General features: G+C 37.4%; 1 protein-coding gene across 5 annotated transcripts in view; it reads right to left on the bottom strand.

Annotated features, from left to right (window-relative positions):
- Positions 1–1,875: 1,875 nt before the first annotated feature.
- LOC126484035 (solute carrier family 52, riboflavin transporter, member 3-B-like) overlaps positions 1,876–19,224 on the bottom strand; it is a 126,626-nt gene continuing 109,277 nt past the window's right edge. For 3 of the 5 annotated variants that reach the window (XM_050107370.1, XM_050107367.1, XM_050107371.1), the window contains exon 3: positions 14,989–15,339. In XM_050107370.1, coding sequence (XP_049963327.1) covers positions 15,145–15,339 — 195 coding nt within the window. In that variant the 3' untranslated portion in view covers positions 14,989–15,144. Of the gene's footprint in view, positions 2,227–14,988; positions 15,340–19,224 lie in introns of those variants that run through there. The other 2 variants (XM_050107369.1, XM_050107368.1) reach the window with 2 other exon arrangements.

The following is a 19,224-nucleotide window of genomic DNA, read 5'->3' as shown; positions in this document are numbered from 1 at the left end:
TGTCTTTGACTTTACTGCAGTATATCTCTGCTGCATCTACATAGGGTATGGAAAGTTCTGGCAGAGGTGATGAGTTGATGACAGGCATGTAAAAAAAAGTATAAAACTTCGTCAACTTTTGGACAAATTATTTTTTAGGTGAGCACACACATACGTATGCTAGTATGCATGTACACAGGCTCACCTACGTACATCTGTACAGTCACAGTGTGCCAGCTGGACACACAATGACAGGGCTGTGTGTGCATGTATATGTGTGCTTATATATGTGAACTGTAGCTCAAAAAAAGATTCTTCTGAAAGCTAGCAAAGCTTTTTCTTTTTTGTGTGCATGTCAACAATTCCATAGTTCTACTATTTGGTCAGTGGTTTGTTTACTCATAAATTCTGATACATGTGAGTTACCTACACCTCATACATTATCTGTAGCTTTTTTTAAATTTTCATTCTATTGCTTCTCCCTTATGCGTGGGTCTTCAGTAGTTTCACTGTCTAATGCCATTTGTACATCTTTTGTCAAAAATTTATGATCTTAATTTGTGATTTATGTCACTTGTTAGTACTGATGATGACAGATGAGTATCTTCATTTTCCAATCTTTATTAGCTTATGGCTATGAAGTCCTTTGCAAATGGAGTACTTCGATAAAAAGTTTTCAGTAACCTTGCTGCATCAAATTCAGATAAAATGCCAAGCTTTCAATGACTACCTCCTTCATCATCGATGGGGGCTAAATCTGACTGTCATGAAATGGCAAGGCTCGCACTTCTGTGCTCAAACAACGGCATCTGATTAGCTGGAGTACATCATGATGACTTAACAGAAATAAGGGGTACTGAGGTGGTGCCCACTATGTCCAAAGATGCATGCTTCCATGCATTGCTAAGTGCATAACTGCTGTCTCTACTGAATTTTTTATCACAGAGTCTAATTTCCATTGTGTCTAATCATAGTCTAAATAGTTTGAAGCATGGACCAGAATCCTCATATGTTCAAACATAATCTTGTGTCCATTTAAAAAGCTGCGCTCAGCCACCACTAATTTTTCAGTATTTCTGTACTTCCGGAGACAGTAATTTTGAACACATCAATTGGTGAAAGCCTATATAGACTGGCCCATGTAACTACTGCCACACTTGCAAGGAATATTATAAATTCTTGGCTCTGCCATGCTGAGATTGTAGTTAACAGCTTGCAGGATTTCTTTAATTTTCCTGCTTGAGTAAAACATGGGTCTAAGTCCTTTACTTAACCTCTGACAATGATGGGGGTAGTCTTAAAAGCTTGGGATTTAAACCGAATTATATGTGGCATGTTTACAGAGAACTTTTTATTGGGTTATGGCTTTCAGTTTGATAAATATTTATGCTATACAAGAAGTGTTTTTCTAAAAGTTAGTTATACATAGTTTAGTAGTTTCCCATTGATTTAAATAAGCAAATAGGTTGAGAGAGTAGAAATGATCTAAAAATGGAGGAACAAGAAAGGAATGCAAAAATAGTTTGTTAAATAATGCCATTATATAATAAATATTAGTCTCACATATAGTTTAGTAGATTTGATACAATGAAATACTTCATTGTGTGTGGCTAATATTCTGATTTGAATGTTATTAAGTCATGGAATGAAATAATTCATTTTGTGGATATCGAAAAAAAGTTGATATGGAAGAGTGGACAGATTTCAAAACATGTTTTTTTTCCAATTTTTCAGTATTTGCTGGTTTGTCTCACTAGTGTGGGTTATTACAAAGAAATATCATCGGAAACAAATTTTGTAGTTTTGAAGAATTACCCATAAGAGGTCTTTTTGAAATGGTACATGTTATTGTTTCAGAGTTCTATCTCCTTGTAAATCATTAACAACAAAGTTCCTAAAAAAGAATAATTTATTTTACATATAAAAAAAAATTTCATATACAACACACTACAAAAGTCATCGCATAACCAGTCATAATACTCATACAGGCAAATGCATAATACTGATCTTTGTACAGGAGTTTAAAACATGAGACATAATTTCAACTTGGTGTCAGCATGGGCTGTAAGAGTGAAAAATGTCTGAATAATTAACTAAGATGAAAATAACAACAGATCCAACAGCAGAACCCATTTGTTGTGCTGCACCACACCAGACCAAAGCTCGACCTTCCTCTCGGCGAAACAGAGATGCTATTGACATCTTGATATAGGAAATGCCTCCCGTGAAAAGGATCCATGAAGTAACCTGAAAGAAACGAGAGGAAAAAGATCAGGCTTTGTTTTACTCATATTACTAACTCGATACAGATATGTAACTTCCATATTAAAGTGTTGCTATTGAGTGCTGTGTGAATCATTAAAAATTTATGCACTGCAAACCTGCCTAACACTAAGTTTTTTTTTTTTTTTTCCATGCACAGTAAGTGCAGAGCATTTGTGTAGTACTGAAAATGACACGTCAGCAGTCCCATTGTTTCATTCTGTTTGTATTGTTGACCGATTATTGTTGTGCTTAATAGCTTAATTTCCCACTGTGGTTTTTTGCAATACATATCAGTATTTTCTGGAAAGAATTACTTTCGTCTGAGAAAAGAAAGAACTAGAAAAACAGTAGTTTTGCATGGGGAAGAATGGTTCCATCATATACTGATAGTTCATAGTTCCAAATCTGAATGAATCTTTGTAAATGCTGAATGTGAAAGTACTTTTTCCTTTATAACTGTTGTCAAAGATATGTAAAATAGTTATAATAAAATTTTAAAATAATGTAAACAATAACAGAGCCTGGAATTAGTAATCAATTCATTTACTATGACAATATAAATATAATTAGTCTTTATAATTACAAGGCTGAATAGGTATAATTATATTGCATGATAACATGTGTATTTGCTGTGACAATAGCTGCATATAGTCTGCCAGTTTCATTCAGCATTTATACCAGAAATGTGCACCAAGTACATGGCTCAGCCTGAGCTATGAACAGTTAAAACAAAAGGATTTTGTTGGTTATACAGAAAAAAATAGAAATAGGAAATTTTTGAGTGCACCATCTTATCTAAGTAAGGTAGAAAGTTTTAATACCCTAGTAAGGGTTTAGTTGTGTTTTTTTATGTTCCACAGCTCATATTTGGCATGGCATGATTCTCTGAGGTCTGTAATGTGTCAGTAGATTTACAAAGGAGATAAATGTTCTCTATGAAAACATTGCTATATGCTGGCCATTTACATAATTGGATTTTTTAAAGTCTTAATCTACATCAAAAATTTGATAAATGTAAGCTAACCACATACATACTGTGTACACAGAAATTTGTCTATGTTTTTAAAAATTATCTGCCAGCACACAGGTGGCAAAATATTTTTATAACTGCAAACTTTGTTTCTGTCTGTGCAAGAGTACAGTTATGGGTTGTGGGTAGCGAAGGTCATTTTTATTCTTATGTTCTATCTATGAATAATGCTATTATTTTGAAACTGTGCCTGATCGTTCTCATAAGAGAGTAAATGTACTGTGAGGGTGATGTGTTATGTCTTTTTTTTTACAGTAGGTAGTGGGTGGTAGGGGTTAGGCTGACAACCACTGCTGTATTACATGTTCCATGGAGAAGACCTTCTGGAATCCAAATTATGTCTGGCTCAGAATCTTATATTAGCAGATATGCACCATTATTCTTGAATACATTAACTTTTCCAAAAGTTTTGAGAAAGAAATTAATAGTGAAACGGAGCAGTAGTTACTAATATTTGTCGTCCTACTTTCTCAAAGAAGGTTTAGCTTCTGACTTTTTGTTAACAGACTTTTCATTGAGTTTGATAGAAATACAGTCTTCCTGTGCTCTTGGTTGTCCTGCTTCCCTTTTAACAATATTCCAAATTGTTCCAATCTTATCATCAGAGGTACTAATCTCAGACATAATGCTCATACTTCTAAACCATTTAATAACATTTCTTAGCACTTCCTGTAGTTTTTATTTTTTTTTTTTAATTTGACTGTTCCTGGATCATTACTCCTTCTAGCTATGACACGTCTCCCTTTTTGTTCACAAAATATTTTTATCCTTTTAGTAAGATATTGCAGTTTGGGTGGTTTTGTACAATTATGGTTTCACTTTTTTTCTTAGGGAAAAAGTTTTCAAATATACTCACAAAGGTATTATAAAATAGATTAAATTTTAAATTGGCATCAGATTCCCTGTACACCTCATCCAAGTTTGACTGTTGCTAGCTTTCCCTAAAATTTGCAGTTGTTGAATTATTAATTGAACACACTTTGTGGAGCTATGTCATACACTGTAACTAGCTGTGCATCATGATCAGAAAGACCATTTTTAACAGAAAACGTTTTTATTTGATTAAATTTATTCTGGTCTGTAAAAACATTATCAGTGTGCTGCTTTTCTGTACTATCTGAGGAGGAAAATCAGTAAGTGATGTCAAATTGAAAGAACCAAGTAATACTTCAAGATAATTCTATCTGGCTATTTCAGAAAATCTACATTAAAATCCCGGCAAATAATAATTTGCTTCCTTCTGTGCGACAAATAGCAGAACAAAGAATCCAAGTTTTTCGGAAATAACTGAAAATTTCTCATTCCGGACCTATAAACAGCTACAATTATAAAAGTGTCATTTTTAGCTTAAGCTTACAGGCACATGTTTCTTTATGTTGCTCTATGCAAAATTTTTTAGTTTCTAAATTTTTCACTCTGCTGACCCCACACCCCTCCCAAGATGGAGAGCTTCTTTATTTCTTTCTTTTTTTTATGAATTTTAACATATTTGGCAACTCCTCCTCTCTCCGTAGTGTCTGTACTTACATATGTTAAAAGCTTACCTCCACCTACATTTACCTTTTCTACATCTGTGACTGTATGATGTTCAGATAGGTGTAGTACATCTGTTCCGCCCTTGGTTCCTTAACCTTCTGAACAAACAAGCGGCTCATCTACTTAGTTTCTTAATCCCTGTGATATTTCGATGCAATATAGTAACATTATTTTTCACTGTTCTTTTATGAGAATCGTGCGATAATTTAACATGTCCAGTACTTGCCTGTCCGAGCTGATATTTAAAAATTCTGTTTTAATCTCTCCCCATGTACCTTCATTTCTTTGTTTCTTTGTTATTATTACCGTACATTCGGAGTATCGACTTTGGCTACTTCATATGGCCCTCGCCATTGTGATTTCAGCTTCCTAGATCTACCACACCGTACTGTCTCACCGTATAACAATACCCGATGACCCACCTTGAATTCTTTGGGATTTTGCTGTTTATCCAATTGTTCTTTGTTAGTCTTTTTGTTGTGTACTATTGACTTTATTGCTGACTTCAGCATAGCTGTTTAGCCTACTTGGCTTATAGATGACTTGATAATCGTATTCCTCAGTCTTCAATCTCCACTTCAGGAGTGTCAAACTAGGATCCTTTACACCGAATATCCATATCATGGTTTGTGGTCTGTCACCACTGTAAGTCATACAGATATGGTGAGTTCAGTTTTACTGCATATACTATAGCACACAATTCTTTCTCTGTAGTACTGTAGCTCATTTCCACTGGGTTTAACGATCTGGAAGCATAAGCAACTGGTAGATCTTTGCCTACTTTCTTTCCTTGGTACAGAACTGCTCCTAGAGTTACATTCCTAGTGTCCATTGTTACTAAGAACAGCTTTGCAAAATCTAGGTACCGAAGTAATAATGGATTCACTAGTTTCTCCTTCAGTTCCTCAAAAATGTTGGTTTATCTTTCACCCCACTCATATGCCATTCCCATCTTTGGTAATTTGTAGAGTGGCTTTGGGATTTTACTAAGCTTTGCAATCCATAGTATCCATATAACCCTTAAAAATCCTTTTAATTCTTTTGTGGTTCTTGGCTTTGGAAAGAACTTCACCTCCTCCATTTTCACCATATTCGGAGCAATCTCCTTGTCTGTAGTACTATGACCCAAGATAATTACTTTTTTTTGTAAGAACTCAGACTTGGCCAGTTGCAGCTTTAGCTGTTGCTCCTGCAACCTATCAAAAACTAGATGGAGCTTCTCATTATGCTCCTGTAAGTATTTTCCATAACATACTATACCATGTAAATAAATAAAACATTTTATCTTCAGCAAACATGCGAAAGTTGTGTTCATTAGTTACTGAAAACAACTGGGTTCTCCCTTAAGTCCCTATGGCATACATCTGTACTTGTAATGTTGATAGTTACAGCTGAACATCATCGTATATCTCTTGTTCTCATCTGTCAATATTTTACGGTTTCTGCTTGCAAGGTCAACCATCGAGAAGTACTTTGCTTGCCCTAGTTGGTGTAATGTATTAGCGATATTTGGTAGTGGAAATGCATCTCCCACCATAATGTTATTTAACTGTCTGTGGTCCACTGCAAGTCGCCACAGTGTCCCCATTCCTTTGGAACAAATAATAAAGATGCATTCCACCCACTTTTACTTTTGACAATTGTGTCATCTTGCAGCACCTGGTCTATCAGTTCCTTTGAAACCTCCTTCTGTGCTTCGGGTATTCTGAATGGTCCAGCATTCACCCCCTTTCCTGCATACAAAAATACTATTGGTATTCAATGCGTTATTTTGGACGTATGGGACAATTAGTCACCTGGCAGACAGAACATATCTCCATACTTTGTGCAAACTTCTTCGAACCCTTTGTATAATTTTCTGTTTAGTGATAACCATTTCCTTTCACCTTCTCATGATATCTCTCCTTTCTCTTTTAACGCCTTACTGCTAACAGCTTACAATTATGACTATTACAATCACTTCTTGTGATGCTGCTGGACTGGTTGGCTGCAGTACGCTGACATTGTTGCCCACACCGGTGGTGGTGGCGGCGGTGGCGGCTGCTGCTGCTGCTGCTGCTGCTGCTATCAAGACTGTACCTTAGGCCTTGTATCTGGATTTCCAGCTTGTCAGGCACGTCCTTGCGCCTGCTGTCTGCTTCATGTCAGCCGTGGCTCTGCTAGACTGCACTGCCTGTCACTGCCCTGGGTGCCACTCCTGCTCCTGATGGCGTCTGCCCTCTGGGACCTTGAAACGGGACCCATTCAAACTGTTGTTATGGGACATGATTTCTATCCGGCTGCAAGTTGCGACTCGCAACTTCACACTACATTCAACAATCACCGTAAAAAAAAAAAAAAATCACTCTGGATGCCTCCTCAAACCCTTTCTGCATAACCCCACATTTAGGCATTGGGAAAAATCTTATTTCTCTCATGTCCCATATGTGTGTGTTTTCAGAGATTGAGCAACAGGGGCTTACGAATAGTGAATTAGCCAATTGGCCTATGTGAGAGGAAGTCTTGACTACACTATTCCTCCTTGCAAAATAGCACGAGGACTGGAATATAGCTTGAAATGATCTCAACAAGAAGTGTGTTACAGTTCCTAGTGTATTTCCTAAATTGGCTTCTCTTCTGCTAATCTTACTGGTTGAGCTTCATACCCACAGAGAGACCAAAACTGTATACAGAGACAGTGATTTGATGGCACCATTCCATCTATACTGAATATCACTTTTAACTCATAGTGTACCCACTCTATGACTAACAGAGTTCCTCAATTCTAGACCGTATTGGAGTTTCTGGCAACTCTGACTCTAATTCTCTTGTACTCTCTCAAAGATCACCATGCTCCCTAGTTTTGTTCAGCCTTTCACCTTCATCCCAATCTGTCTCTGACAGGATGTATGCTGAAGGTGTGTGGCCTTCTTATTGGTTGTAATTTGTACTTGTCCTTAGTAACTTTCCATAGGCTGAGTAGAGGTGGGGAGTCTGTCCATATACTGTGTTTCTAGCCTGTTATTGGCTTCGCACGATGTAGAGATTCCCTTCCCTGAACACCATTCCCTGTCCTCACCTAGCCCTATGCTTGCTATTACTTCAGAAACTTTCAGTTCCCTTATTTTTATCTAGATGTGAACTGAGTGCACGTGGCAAGGATACAATGTACTGCTGCTGTGTTCCCATCCCATCCTGTGGTTGCCACCATCCTGGTACAGGCTGTTTACTCATTGTCAAGTGACATGTGGCACCATGCTGCTACTGCATTGAACCTGACTTACTTTTTCTTTGCAAGATTTGTCCTTTTTTTTCTTTGTGGATACGACAGTATGGTGTGGTACGGAAAGTATAAGAGTGAAGCAGAGATGTGTGGGTAATTGTTTTAATGGTGAAAGGGATTGCACATGGGGAAATCCACTGACGTACAAACTTCGACTAAGCACTGATTGTTCTCGCCCTGCACCTGAGAATGAGCATATCTGCAATGGAGATGATGTTCTGCTGTTTGCTTGCTATAGTTGTATCTGTGGGATGTGGTTGAAGGATGGTGAAACCATGAGTAGACAACAAAGTACTGGGCATCTACGCCACATCACAGAAAGTGGATGTTGGAGGGCTGTTCACTCTACAAAGCCTGTGTTGCCCTGATCAGTGGCAGATCTAATGACAGATTACAATCCTAGTGAGGCCACAAGTGTTTCAAACCACACTGTTCAACCTACAGTGCTGAATATGGGGGTCCACAGTAATTACCCCTATGTGTTCCCATGGTTACTCAGTGACGTCAGTTATGATTGTTGTTGGAATGGGATTATTAGGATTTGAGTTGGATCAATGGAAATGTATCGCCTGGTCAGGTGAATCAGGTTTCTTATACACCAGGTCAATGTTTGTGTCCAGATACACTGACATCAGATGAATAACTGTTTGAAACATGTTTCTGTGAGACCTGCGGCAGTAATCAAAGGCACTTTGACAGCTTCGGACTACGTTAACATTATTGTGGATCTCCTGTGTCCTTCATCTTTGACGTCTTCCCTAACGTGATGGCGTCTTCTAGCAGGATAACTGTGTGTCATGAGGTCAGATTTGTACTACAGTGGTGTGAGGAGCATAGTAGTGAATTCACATTGGCAGCTTGACCAAGAAATTCACCTGATCTGAACCCGATAGAACACATTTAGGGTGCTATCAGATTCCAGCTGCATGTCGCAAGCCATTGGCCCCCCCAATTTATGGGAATTACATGACCTGTGCAAAGACATCAGCTGCTGCATATGCCTGGAAACTTACCAGTCGATACCATGCAGAACTGGTGGTGTATTGTATTCTGAAGATGAATCAAATCACTATAAGCAGATGGTCATAATGGTTTGAGCCATCAGTGTATGGTTTTTCAGAAATGTGCTAAAATTGGTATTCCGCATCATGTCTCCTGACGACTGTTTGAAGTCAGACTTCAGTGTATTAAGGAAGTACATTGTATGCCTACTTAACACACTAATGTTACATTACCAAAATTATTAAAACTTAACTGTTACTAACAGAATTAATTTGTGTAGTTCAAAGTAAGTAAGCTGTTAGTGACAGCACAGTCTTAAATTGTGTGTCAATTGAAGCCATATGATAAGTACTGATTTCTCAAATTTTGTCTGATTAACCCTGCTCATAATAGACTAAAGGAATAAACAAAAGAATAGGTGGAAATATAACTGATTTTTAGTCGGAATTTGTGTTTTGAGCTGTTCAGTACTAGATCTTTATTACGAATAAGTTGCATTGGCAGAATTTTATTTTAGATCTTTCAGAAGTATCATATGTGAATTACTTTATTATAGCAAAACTTTTGTTCTTGAGTACTCCAAAAGTTCATTTTGTGATACCTTTGCAGTTGATTATGTTGTATAACTAGCACTTATTAGGTAAAGTTGCAGCGCTTTACCTTTTTTGTGTTATGTCATATGGTGGTCTTTTCATTGTTGCAGAAGTTACACCTAAGCAGATGTAATTTATGATCAATTTTACATTCAGTGAAGTCCAACAAACAGAACAATTTCTCTGTAGAAAGATCTGGGACAGACAGCTAGTCTATTCAGATAGTTTGGCTTTATTGTGTGAGTTTGTCTGTCCCTGTAGCCAAGCAGTCAATGTAAATGACTGCGAAGTGGAGGACCCAGGTTCATGTCTTGGTACTGCCAGCGATTTTTCCTTGGTGGGAAAACTGGAATGAGACCCACTCAGCCTCATGATGTCAATGAGGAGCTGCTTGAATAAGAGGTAGCCGTAGTGAGGTCTGTAAAGCCGACAAGGGTTGGCAGATTAGTGTGCTAACCCCACACTCCTTCATGCCGCATGCAAATGATGCCATTGGCTGAGGATGACATTGCAATTGGTCAGATCTGATTGACCTGCCTGGGCCCATAGAAGCAAAGCTTTCTTTCTCTTTTCTGTGAGCTTGGCTAGATTATGCATGCATTTGAGACTTTCATTACAGCTAGCACATTTGAAAATTGAAAGGTGCCATTTGCCATTTAGTGGCAATGCTAAGTCTTTCAACAGCTAGCAAGGATCTTTTCTTTTGCATTGTTGACTGCTTTTCATTTTGCTGTTTGTCAGCACACAAATCTTCATCATAATTGCCAACTGTGGAGATTTTTTGGAAGCATGGTGTAGTGAATTTGAATGCCAAACAAGTTGCTGCCTTTCCCAGCCAGATCCAAATTCCTTTTGATTGAACGAGGAAGTGGAAGTACATTTCTGTAAATGTGTTCTAATAATTTCTTATTTTACTATGTATCAGTTAGTTGATGGTCCATTCAATGACTTGTATACACTGTTAGAAACAGCTGCCGTTAGCTGGCAAAAGTTGCTCTGGCATGTTTGAAGCACAGCAGTACATTCTAGACATGGTGTATAAACGCATCCCTCTTGACTGGTGCTAAAGTGTGTTGTACAGCAGGTTGTGTGTACCAACTGTTGCTAACATATTTGTTAATATTGTTCCACAGGCACTGATAATAAAAGTATTGCTATGACAAGACATTTCATGAAGTAAAAACTTGTGGAAATTAAGTTCATGCATATATAAACATCCATAGTATCAAATACCATGATCCAACATTCCAATAACAATTCCGAGGAGGAGGAGTGACTAGAATAGTATTTGGTACCCATATATTGTCAATGTAAATTACATGATGTCTTGGATAAAGTTTTTGGGGTTTTTGGCCTGCACTGCAGTGAACTTGTCAGGTACTGCCAGGAAGAACATCCAGTAAACACAGGTCTCATTACATGAGCCTAGTCTGTCAGTCACTTATGCTCCCACATGATATCCACTGTACACAAGATTTTGTCCACACCACACTGATATCTCCATACAGCTTCTTCAGCTATCAGAACATCCTGATGAAATCCTATGCTCCTCAAGCTATTTCTCTGACACACAGTTCTCACAACATTAATTAGAGTACAACACACTATGTCTTACACAAGCTACCATTCACTTTTTAGGACGGTTGCTGGAGGATCACAAAGATGCCGACTAAAAATGTATGGGTACAGATGTGAAGTTTGTGTACAAAATAAACACTTTGTTGCAGCAAGTTACTCATAATCTTGACATCTTTTTCACTTCAGTGAAAGTTCACACACTACTTTGCAATAATAAGCTCTCAGAGTTTCACTGAAAGGAATGTAGCTGTATTTTCTTCTTGCAGCCTTTATGTCTTTTCTTCCCTCTTCACCATCTTTTCCTCTCTCTTACCACTTTTTTTGGCACTGTTTTGCCATTTTTTGATCTCCGCTCTTCCTCTTCGACTTTTCTCTCATCTATTTCTTTCATCTGTCTTTTCCTTTTGTTGTCTTTGACATTCTTTTCCTCCTCCTCACCACACCATTATTTCCGCATTTTTACCCTTACAACTTTGTATCTTGTTAAACTATATTTCTACGAGGGCAGTTCAATAAGTAATGCAACACATTTTTTTTTTGAAACAGCGGTTGTTTTATTCAGCATTGAAATACACCAGGTTATTCCCCAATCTTTTAGCTACACAACACTATTTTTCAACGTAATCTCCATTCAATGCTATGGCCTTACGCCACCTTGAAATGAGGGCCTGTATGCCTGCACAGTACCATTCCACTGGTCGATGTCGGAGCCAACGTCGTACTGCATCAATAACTTCTTCATCATCCGCGTAGTGCCTCCCACGGATTGCGTCCTTCATTGGGCCAAACATGTGGAAATCCGACGGTGCGAGATCGGGGCTGTAGGGTGCATTAGGAAGAACAGTCCACTGAAGTTTAGTGAGCTCCTCTCGGGTGCGAAGACTTGTGTGAGGTCTTGCGTTGTCATGAAGAAGGAGAAGTTCTTTCAGATTTTTGTGCCTACGAACACGCTGAAGTCGTTTCTTCAATTTCTGAAGAGTAGCACAATACACTTCAGAGTTGATCGTTTGACCATGGGGAAGGACATCGAACAGAATAACCCCTTCAGCGTCCCAGAAGACTGTAACCATGACTTTACCGGCTGAGGGTATGGCTTTAAACTTTTTCTTGGTAGGGGAGTGGGTGTGGCGCCACTCCATTGATTGCCGTTTTGTTTCAGGTTCGAAGTGATGAACCCATGTTTCATCGCCTGTAACATTCTTTGACAAGAAATTGTCACCCTCAGCCACATGAAGAGCAAGCAATTCCACACAGATGGTTCTCCTTTGCTCTTTATGGTGTTCGGTTAGACAACGAGGGACCCAGCGGGAACAAACCTTTGAATATCCCAACTGGTGAACAATTGTGACAGCACTACCAACAGAGATGTCAAGTTGAGCACTGAGTTGTTTGATGGTGATCCGTCGATCATCTCGAACGAGTGTGTTCGCACGCTCCGCCATTGCAGGAGTCACAGCTGTGCACGGCCGGCCCGCACGCGGGAGATCAGACAGTCTTGCTTGACCTTGCGGCGATGATGACACACGCTTTGGCCAACGACTCACCGTGCTTTTGTCCACTGCCAGATCACTGTAGACATTCTGCAAGCGCCTATGAATATCTGAGATGCCCTGGTTTTCCGCCAAAAGAAACTCGATCACTACCCATTGTTTGCAACGCACATCCGTTACAGACGCCATTTTAACAGCTCCGTACAGCGCTGCCACCTGGCGGAAGTCAATGAAACTATACGAGACGAAGCGGGAATGTTTGAAAATATTCCACAAGAAATTTCCGGTTTTTTCAACCAAAATTGGCCGAGAAAAAAAATGTGTTGCATTACTTATTGAACTGCCCTCGTATAAGTCCTATTTTCCCAATGTTTCCTGTGTCTTTGACTTTACTGCAGTATATCTCTGCTGCATCTACATAGGGTATGGAAAGTTCTGGCAGAGGTGATGAGTTGATGACAGGCATGTAAAAAAAAGTATAAAACTTCGTCAACTTTTGGACAAATTATTTTTTAGGTGAGCACACACATACGTATGCTAGTATGCATGTACACAGGCTCACCTACGTACATCTGTACAGTCACAGTGTGCCAGCTGGACACACAATGACAGGGCTGTGTGTGCATGTATATGTGTGCTTATATATGTGAACTGTAGCTCAAAAAAAGATTCTTCTGAAAGCTAGCAAAGCTTTTTCTTTTTTGTGTGCATGTCAACAATTCCATAGTTCTACTATTTGGTCAGTGGTTTGTTTACTCATAAATTCTGATACATGTGAGTTACCTACACCTCATACATTATCTGTAGCTTTTTTTAAATTTTCATTCTATTGCTTCTCCCTTATGCGTGGGTCTTCAGTAGTTTCACTGTCTAATGCCATTTGTACATCTTTTGTCAAAAATTTATGATCTTAATTTGTGATTTATGTCACTTGTTAGTACTGATGATGACAGATGAGTATCTTCATTTTCCAATCTTTATTAGCTTATGGCTATGAAGTCCTTTGCAAATGGAGTACTTCGATAAAAAGTTTTCAGTAACCTTGCTGCATCAAATTCAGATAAAATGCCAAGCTTTCAATGACTACCTCCTTCATCATCGATGGGGGCTAAATCTGACTGTCATGAAATGGCAAGGCTCGCACTTCTGTGCTCAAACAACGGCATCTGATTAGCTGGAGTACATCATGATGACTTAACAGAAATAAGGGGTACTGAGGTGGTGCCCACTATGTCCAAAGATGCATGCTTCCATGCATTGCTAAGTGCATAACTGCTGTCTCTACTGAATTTTTTATCACAGAGTCTAATTTCCATTGTGTCTAATCATAGTCTAAATAGTTTGAAGCATGGACCAGAATCCTCATATGTTCAAACATAATCTTGTGTCCATTTAAAAAGCTGCGCTCAGCCACCACTAATTTTTCAGTATTTCTGTACTTCCGGAGACAGTAATTTTGAACACATCAATTGGTGAAAGCCTATATAGACTGGCCCATGTAACTACTGCCACACTTGCAAGGAATATTATAAATTCTTGGCTCTGCCATGCTGAGATTGTAGTTAACAGCTTGCAGGATTTCTTTAATTTTCCTGCTTGAGTAAAACATGGGTCTAAGTCCTTTACTTAACCTCTGACAATGATGGGGGTAGTCTTAAAAGCTTGGGATTTAAACCGAATTATATGTGGCATGTTTACAGAGAACTTTTTATTGGGTTATGGCTTTCAGTTTGATAAATATTTATGCTATACAAGAAGTGTTTTTCTAAAAGTTAGTTATACATAGTTTAGTAGTTTCCCATTGATTTAAATAAGCAAATAGGTTGAGAGAGTAGAAATGATCTAAAAATGGAGGAACAAGAAAGGAATGCAAAAATAGTTTGTTAAATAATGCCATTATATAATAAATATTAGTCTCACATATAGTTTAGTAGATTTGATACAATGAAATACTTCATTGTGTGTGGCTAATATTCTGATTTGAATGTTATTAAGTCATGGAATGAAATAATTCATTTTGTGGATATCGAAAAAAAGTTGATATGGAAGAGTGGACAGATTTCAAAACATGTTTTTTTTCCAATTTTTCAGTATTTGCTGGTTTGTCTCACTAGTGTGGGTTATTACAAAGAAATATCATCGGAAACAAATTTTGTAGTTTTGAAGAATTACCCATAAGAGGTCTTTTTGAAATTGTACATGTTATTGTTTCAGAGTTCTATCTCCTTGTAAATCATTAACAACAAAGTTCCTAAAAAAGAATAATTTATTTTACATATAAAAAAAAATTTCATATACAACACACTACAAAAGTCATCGCATAACCAGTCATAATACTCATACAGGCAAATGCATAATACTGATCTTTGTACAGGAGTTTAAAACATGAGACATAATTTCAACTTGGTGTCAGCATGGGCTGTAAGAGTGAAAAATGTCTGAATAATTAACTAAGATGAAAATAACAACAGATCCAACAGCAGAACCCATTTGTTGTGCTGCACCACACCAGACCAAAGCTCGACCTTCCTCTCGGCGAAACAGAGATGCTATTGACATCTTGATATAGGAAATGCCTCCCGTGAAAAGGATCCATGAAGTAACCTGAAAGAAACGAGAGGAAAAAGATCAGGCTTTGTTTTACTCATATTACTAACTCGATACAGATATGTAACTTCCATATTAAAGTGTTGCTATTGAGTGCTGTGTGAATCATTAAAAATTTATGCACTGCAAACCTGCCTAACACTAAGTTTTTTTTTTTTTTTTTCCATGCACAGTAAGTGCAGAGCATTTGTGTAGTACTGAAAATGACACGTCAGCAGTCCCATTGTTTCATTCTGTTTGTATTGTTGACCGATTATTGTTGTGCTTAATAGCTTAATTTCCCACTGTGGTTTTTTGCAATACATATCAGTATTTTCTGGAAAGAATTACTTTCGTCTGAGAAAAGAAAGAACTAGAAAAACAGTAGTTTTGCATGGGGAAGAATGGTTCCATCATATACTGATAGTTCATAGTTCCAAATCTGAATGAATCTTTGTAAATGCTGAATGTGAAAGTACTTTTTCCTTTATAACTGTTGTCAAAGATATGTAAAATAGTTATAATAAAATTTTAAAATAATGTAAACAATAACAGAGCCTGGAATTAGTAATCAATTCATTTACTATGACAATATAAATATAATTAGTCTTTATAATTACAAGGCTGAATAGGTATAATTATATTGCATGATAACATGTGTATTTGCTGTGACAATAGCTGCATATAGTCTGCCAGTTTCATTCAGCATTTATACCAGAAATGTGCACCAAGTACATGGCTCAGCCTGAGCTATGAACAGTTAAAACAAAAGGATTTTGTTGGTTATACAGAAAAAAATAGAAATAGGAAATTTTTGAGTGCACCATCTTATCTAAGTAAGGTAGAAAGTTTTAATACCCTAGTAAGGGTTTAGTTGTGTTTTTTTATGTTCCACAGCTCATATTTGGCATGGCATGATTCTCTGAGGTCTGTAATGTGTCAGTAGATTTACAAAGGAGATAAATGTTCTCTATGAAAACATTGCTATATGCTGGCCATTTACATAATTGGATTTTTTAAAGTCTTAATCTACATCAAAAATTTGATAAATGTAAGCTAACCACATACATACTGTGTACACAGAAATTTGTCTATGTTTTTAAAAATTATCTGCCAGCACACAGGTGGCAAAATATTTTTATAACTGCAAACTTTGTTTCTGTCTGTGCAAGAGTACAGTTATGGGTTGTGGGTAGCGAAGGTCATTTTTATTCTTATGTTCTATCTATGAATAATGCTATTATTTTGAAACTGTGCCTGATCGTTCTCATAAGAGAGTAAATGTACTGTGAGGGTGATGTGTTATGTCTTTTTTTTTACAGTAGGTAGTGGGTGGTAGGGGTTAGGCTGACAACCACTGCTGTATTACATGTTCCATGGAGAAGACCTTCTGGAATCCAAATTATGGCTGGCTCAGAATCTTATATTAGCAGATATGCACCATTATTCTTGAATACATTAACTTTTCCAAAAGTTTTGAGAAAGAAATTAATAGTGAAACGGAGCAGTAGTTACTAATATTTGTCGTCCTACTTTCTCAAAGAAGGTTTAACAATGATGTACTTCAGCCTATTGTCAGAGACGTCTAGTGAAAGTTACGCATTAAATATAAGACTGAGTACAGGAGCTAGATCAGAAAATCGTGCTTGTAATATTTTGCTTCAAATGTTACCGGCTCCATGATTTTTTAAAAATTTTTTAGGTTTAATTACCTTCCCAGTTTTCCTGGAACAAGTTTGAGTGGCCTAAAATTGATTGAATCCTTATGACACTTCTTGTCACATATACTGTGATTTTTTTTTTTTTTTTCTTTTAACCTGACCATACAAAGTTTATCAGTTATATTTAGAAAGTGATTGTGAAAATAGCTTGCTATGTGTTTGGTGTCCATGGACTATCTGGTCATTACTTTCTACAATGTAAAATTAGTTGCATATATTTGTTTATCTTGGCCATTTTGTATCTTTCTCTCTCTGAACTGGTTGGTGTTTCAATGCATTTTTTTTACTTAGGGTTCCTTTCATACGCCAGTGGCACTATTATTTCAGTTTCTGCTGGGAGACATCTGTTAAAGACAAAGAGAAATTTGCTTAGAAATGTGTTAAAACTACAATTTACAAAGGTAGATGTCTATCATAATATACTACAGACACAAAGATGGTGGCTAGAAGGAAGCACAAATCAGACCGATAAAACCACCATCCAATACCCTCAATTTCGATTCATCTTAGAATCTTGCAACATATTCTGATTCAAACGTAAACGTAATGAGGTACTTCAAACAGAATGACATCCATACCAACCAGCATGAATTCGGGAAACATCTATCATTTGAATCTCAACTTGTGCTTGAGCATGACGACGTAAACGTCGTAGGTCATGGCAACCAAGTAAATAGTATTTCTCGACCTCTGTAAAGCATTTGACTCAGTACCACTCCTCTGCTTATTATAGAAAGCATGATCACAATGGGTGTGAAGTGAAATTTGTGACTGCATTAAGCGTTTCTTGAAGGGAGAATGTGAAACTTTATCGTGGATGGAGGGTAATCGATAGAAGTAAGTCCAGATATGAATAAAGAGTGTGTGTTGAGACCCTTACAGTTCATGTTGTGTATTAATGATGTACCAGACAATATTAAAAGTAACATCAGACTTTCACAGATTATGTTGTTATTTATATTGAAGTACTGCCTCAAAATAAATAAATAAATAAATAAAATAAAACAAACTGTTGAAATATTATCAGATTTCAAAATAGTGCAAAGATTAGTAACTTGCCTTAAATATTCATAAATATAAGATTATGCACCTTACAAAGAAAATCGTAGTATCCAATGACCACAGAATCAATGATTCACAATTTGAGTCCTATCAGTCTGCTCATACAAATACTAGGGTGTAACAATTTGCAGGGATTTAAAAGAGGATCACGACATAGGCAGAGTCATAGCTAAGGCAGGTGGCAGATGTAAGTTCATTGGCAGGATACTGGAAAAATCCATTGTCTGCAAAGGAGAATGTCAAATCACTTGTATATCCCATGCTAAAATATTGTTAAGGTATGTGTGACCCATACCAAACAGGACTAACAGGGCATATTGAACACAGAAAAGGATGGGTGTCATGAATGACCATAGCTTTTTTTGCCTCATGGGACGGAATCACAGAAATGAAAAACCTGAATTGGCAGACTCGTGATCAGTGAAAATTATCCTGCAAAATCCTACTTACAAAATTTCAAATCCAATATCAAGTGCAGAAGCTACAGGTATTCTTCAGCTCCCTACATATTGCTCTCATAACCACTGAAGTCAAAATTAGACTAATTACAGCACGCACAGGGGTATTTAACCAGTCACTCTTTCCCCACTCCATATGTGAAGTGAATGGGAAGAACCCAAACATGTCGTACCATGCTGAGTACCATCTGCCATGCACTTTACAGTGGTTTGCAGAGTATGTACATAGATGTAGAGGGAGAGAGAGTGAGAATTACAAAATTTTCACTCCACTCATTCATATGTCACCCAAATGTGAGGGTAAGTTTCCAAATGCAAAGGTATCCTTTTGTTTACGTATCAAGCACAAGAAGTTAAAATGAGTTGCACTAAAACTGGTATACTGTAGTTTCTGTTAACTGATTTATCATCTCTCCAGAGGAGTTAAATTTGGATTACAGGGCAGTGCCCTGTCTTTAACCTTGTTAAATGTACATCTTGTCTTTTAATAGGCTGACATTTCATCCTCTAATGCCTGAAAATTGATTTTCAATCTTAACTTGTTATAATGTACTTTCAGACACTATTGATAAATTTCTTTCATCCTCAACGATGGGATTGTATTTAACTGGGACTAGCTTACCAGGCTGAAATACATATACATTGTGAGCCAGATCTAAGCC

This window comes from Schistocerca serialis, chromosome 6 (genome assembly GCF_023864345.2).
Source record: "Schistocerca serialis cubense isolate TAMUIC-IGC-003099 chromosome 6, iqSchSeri2.2, whole genome shotgun sequence".
Taxonomy (NCBI): Eukaryota; Metazoa; Arthropoda; class Insecta; order Orthoptera; family Acrididae; genus Schistocerca; species Schistocerca serialis.
Note: the sequence above shows the minus strand (reverse complement) of the source record. Positions and strands in the feature narration are given on the sequence as shown.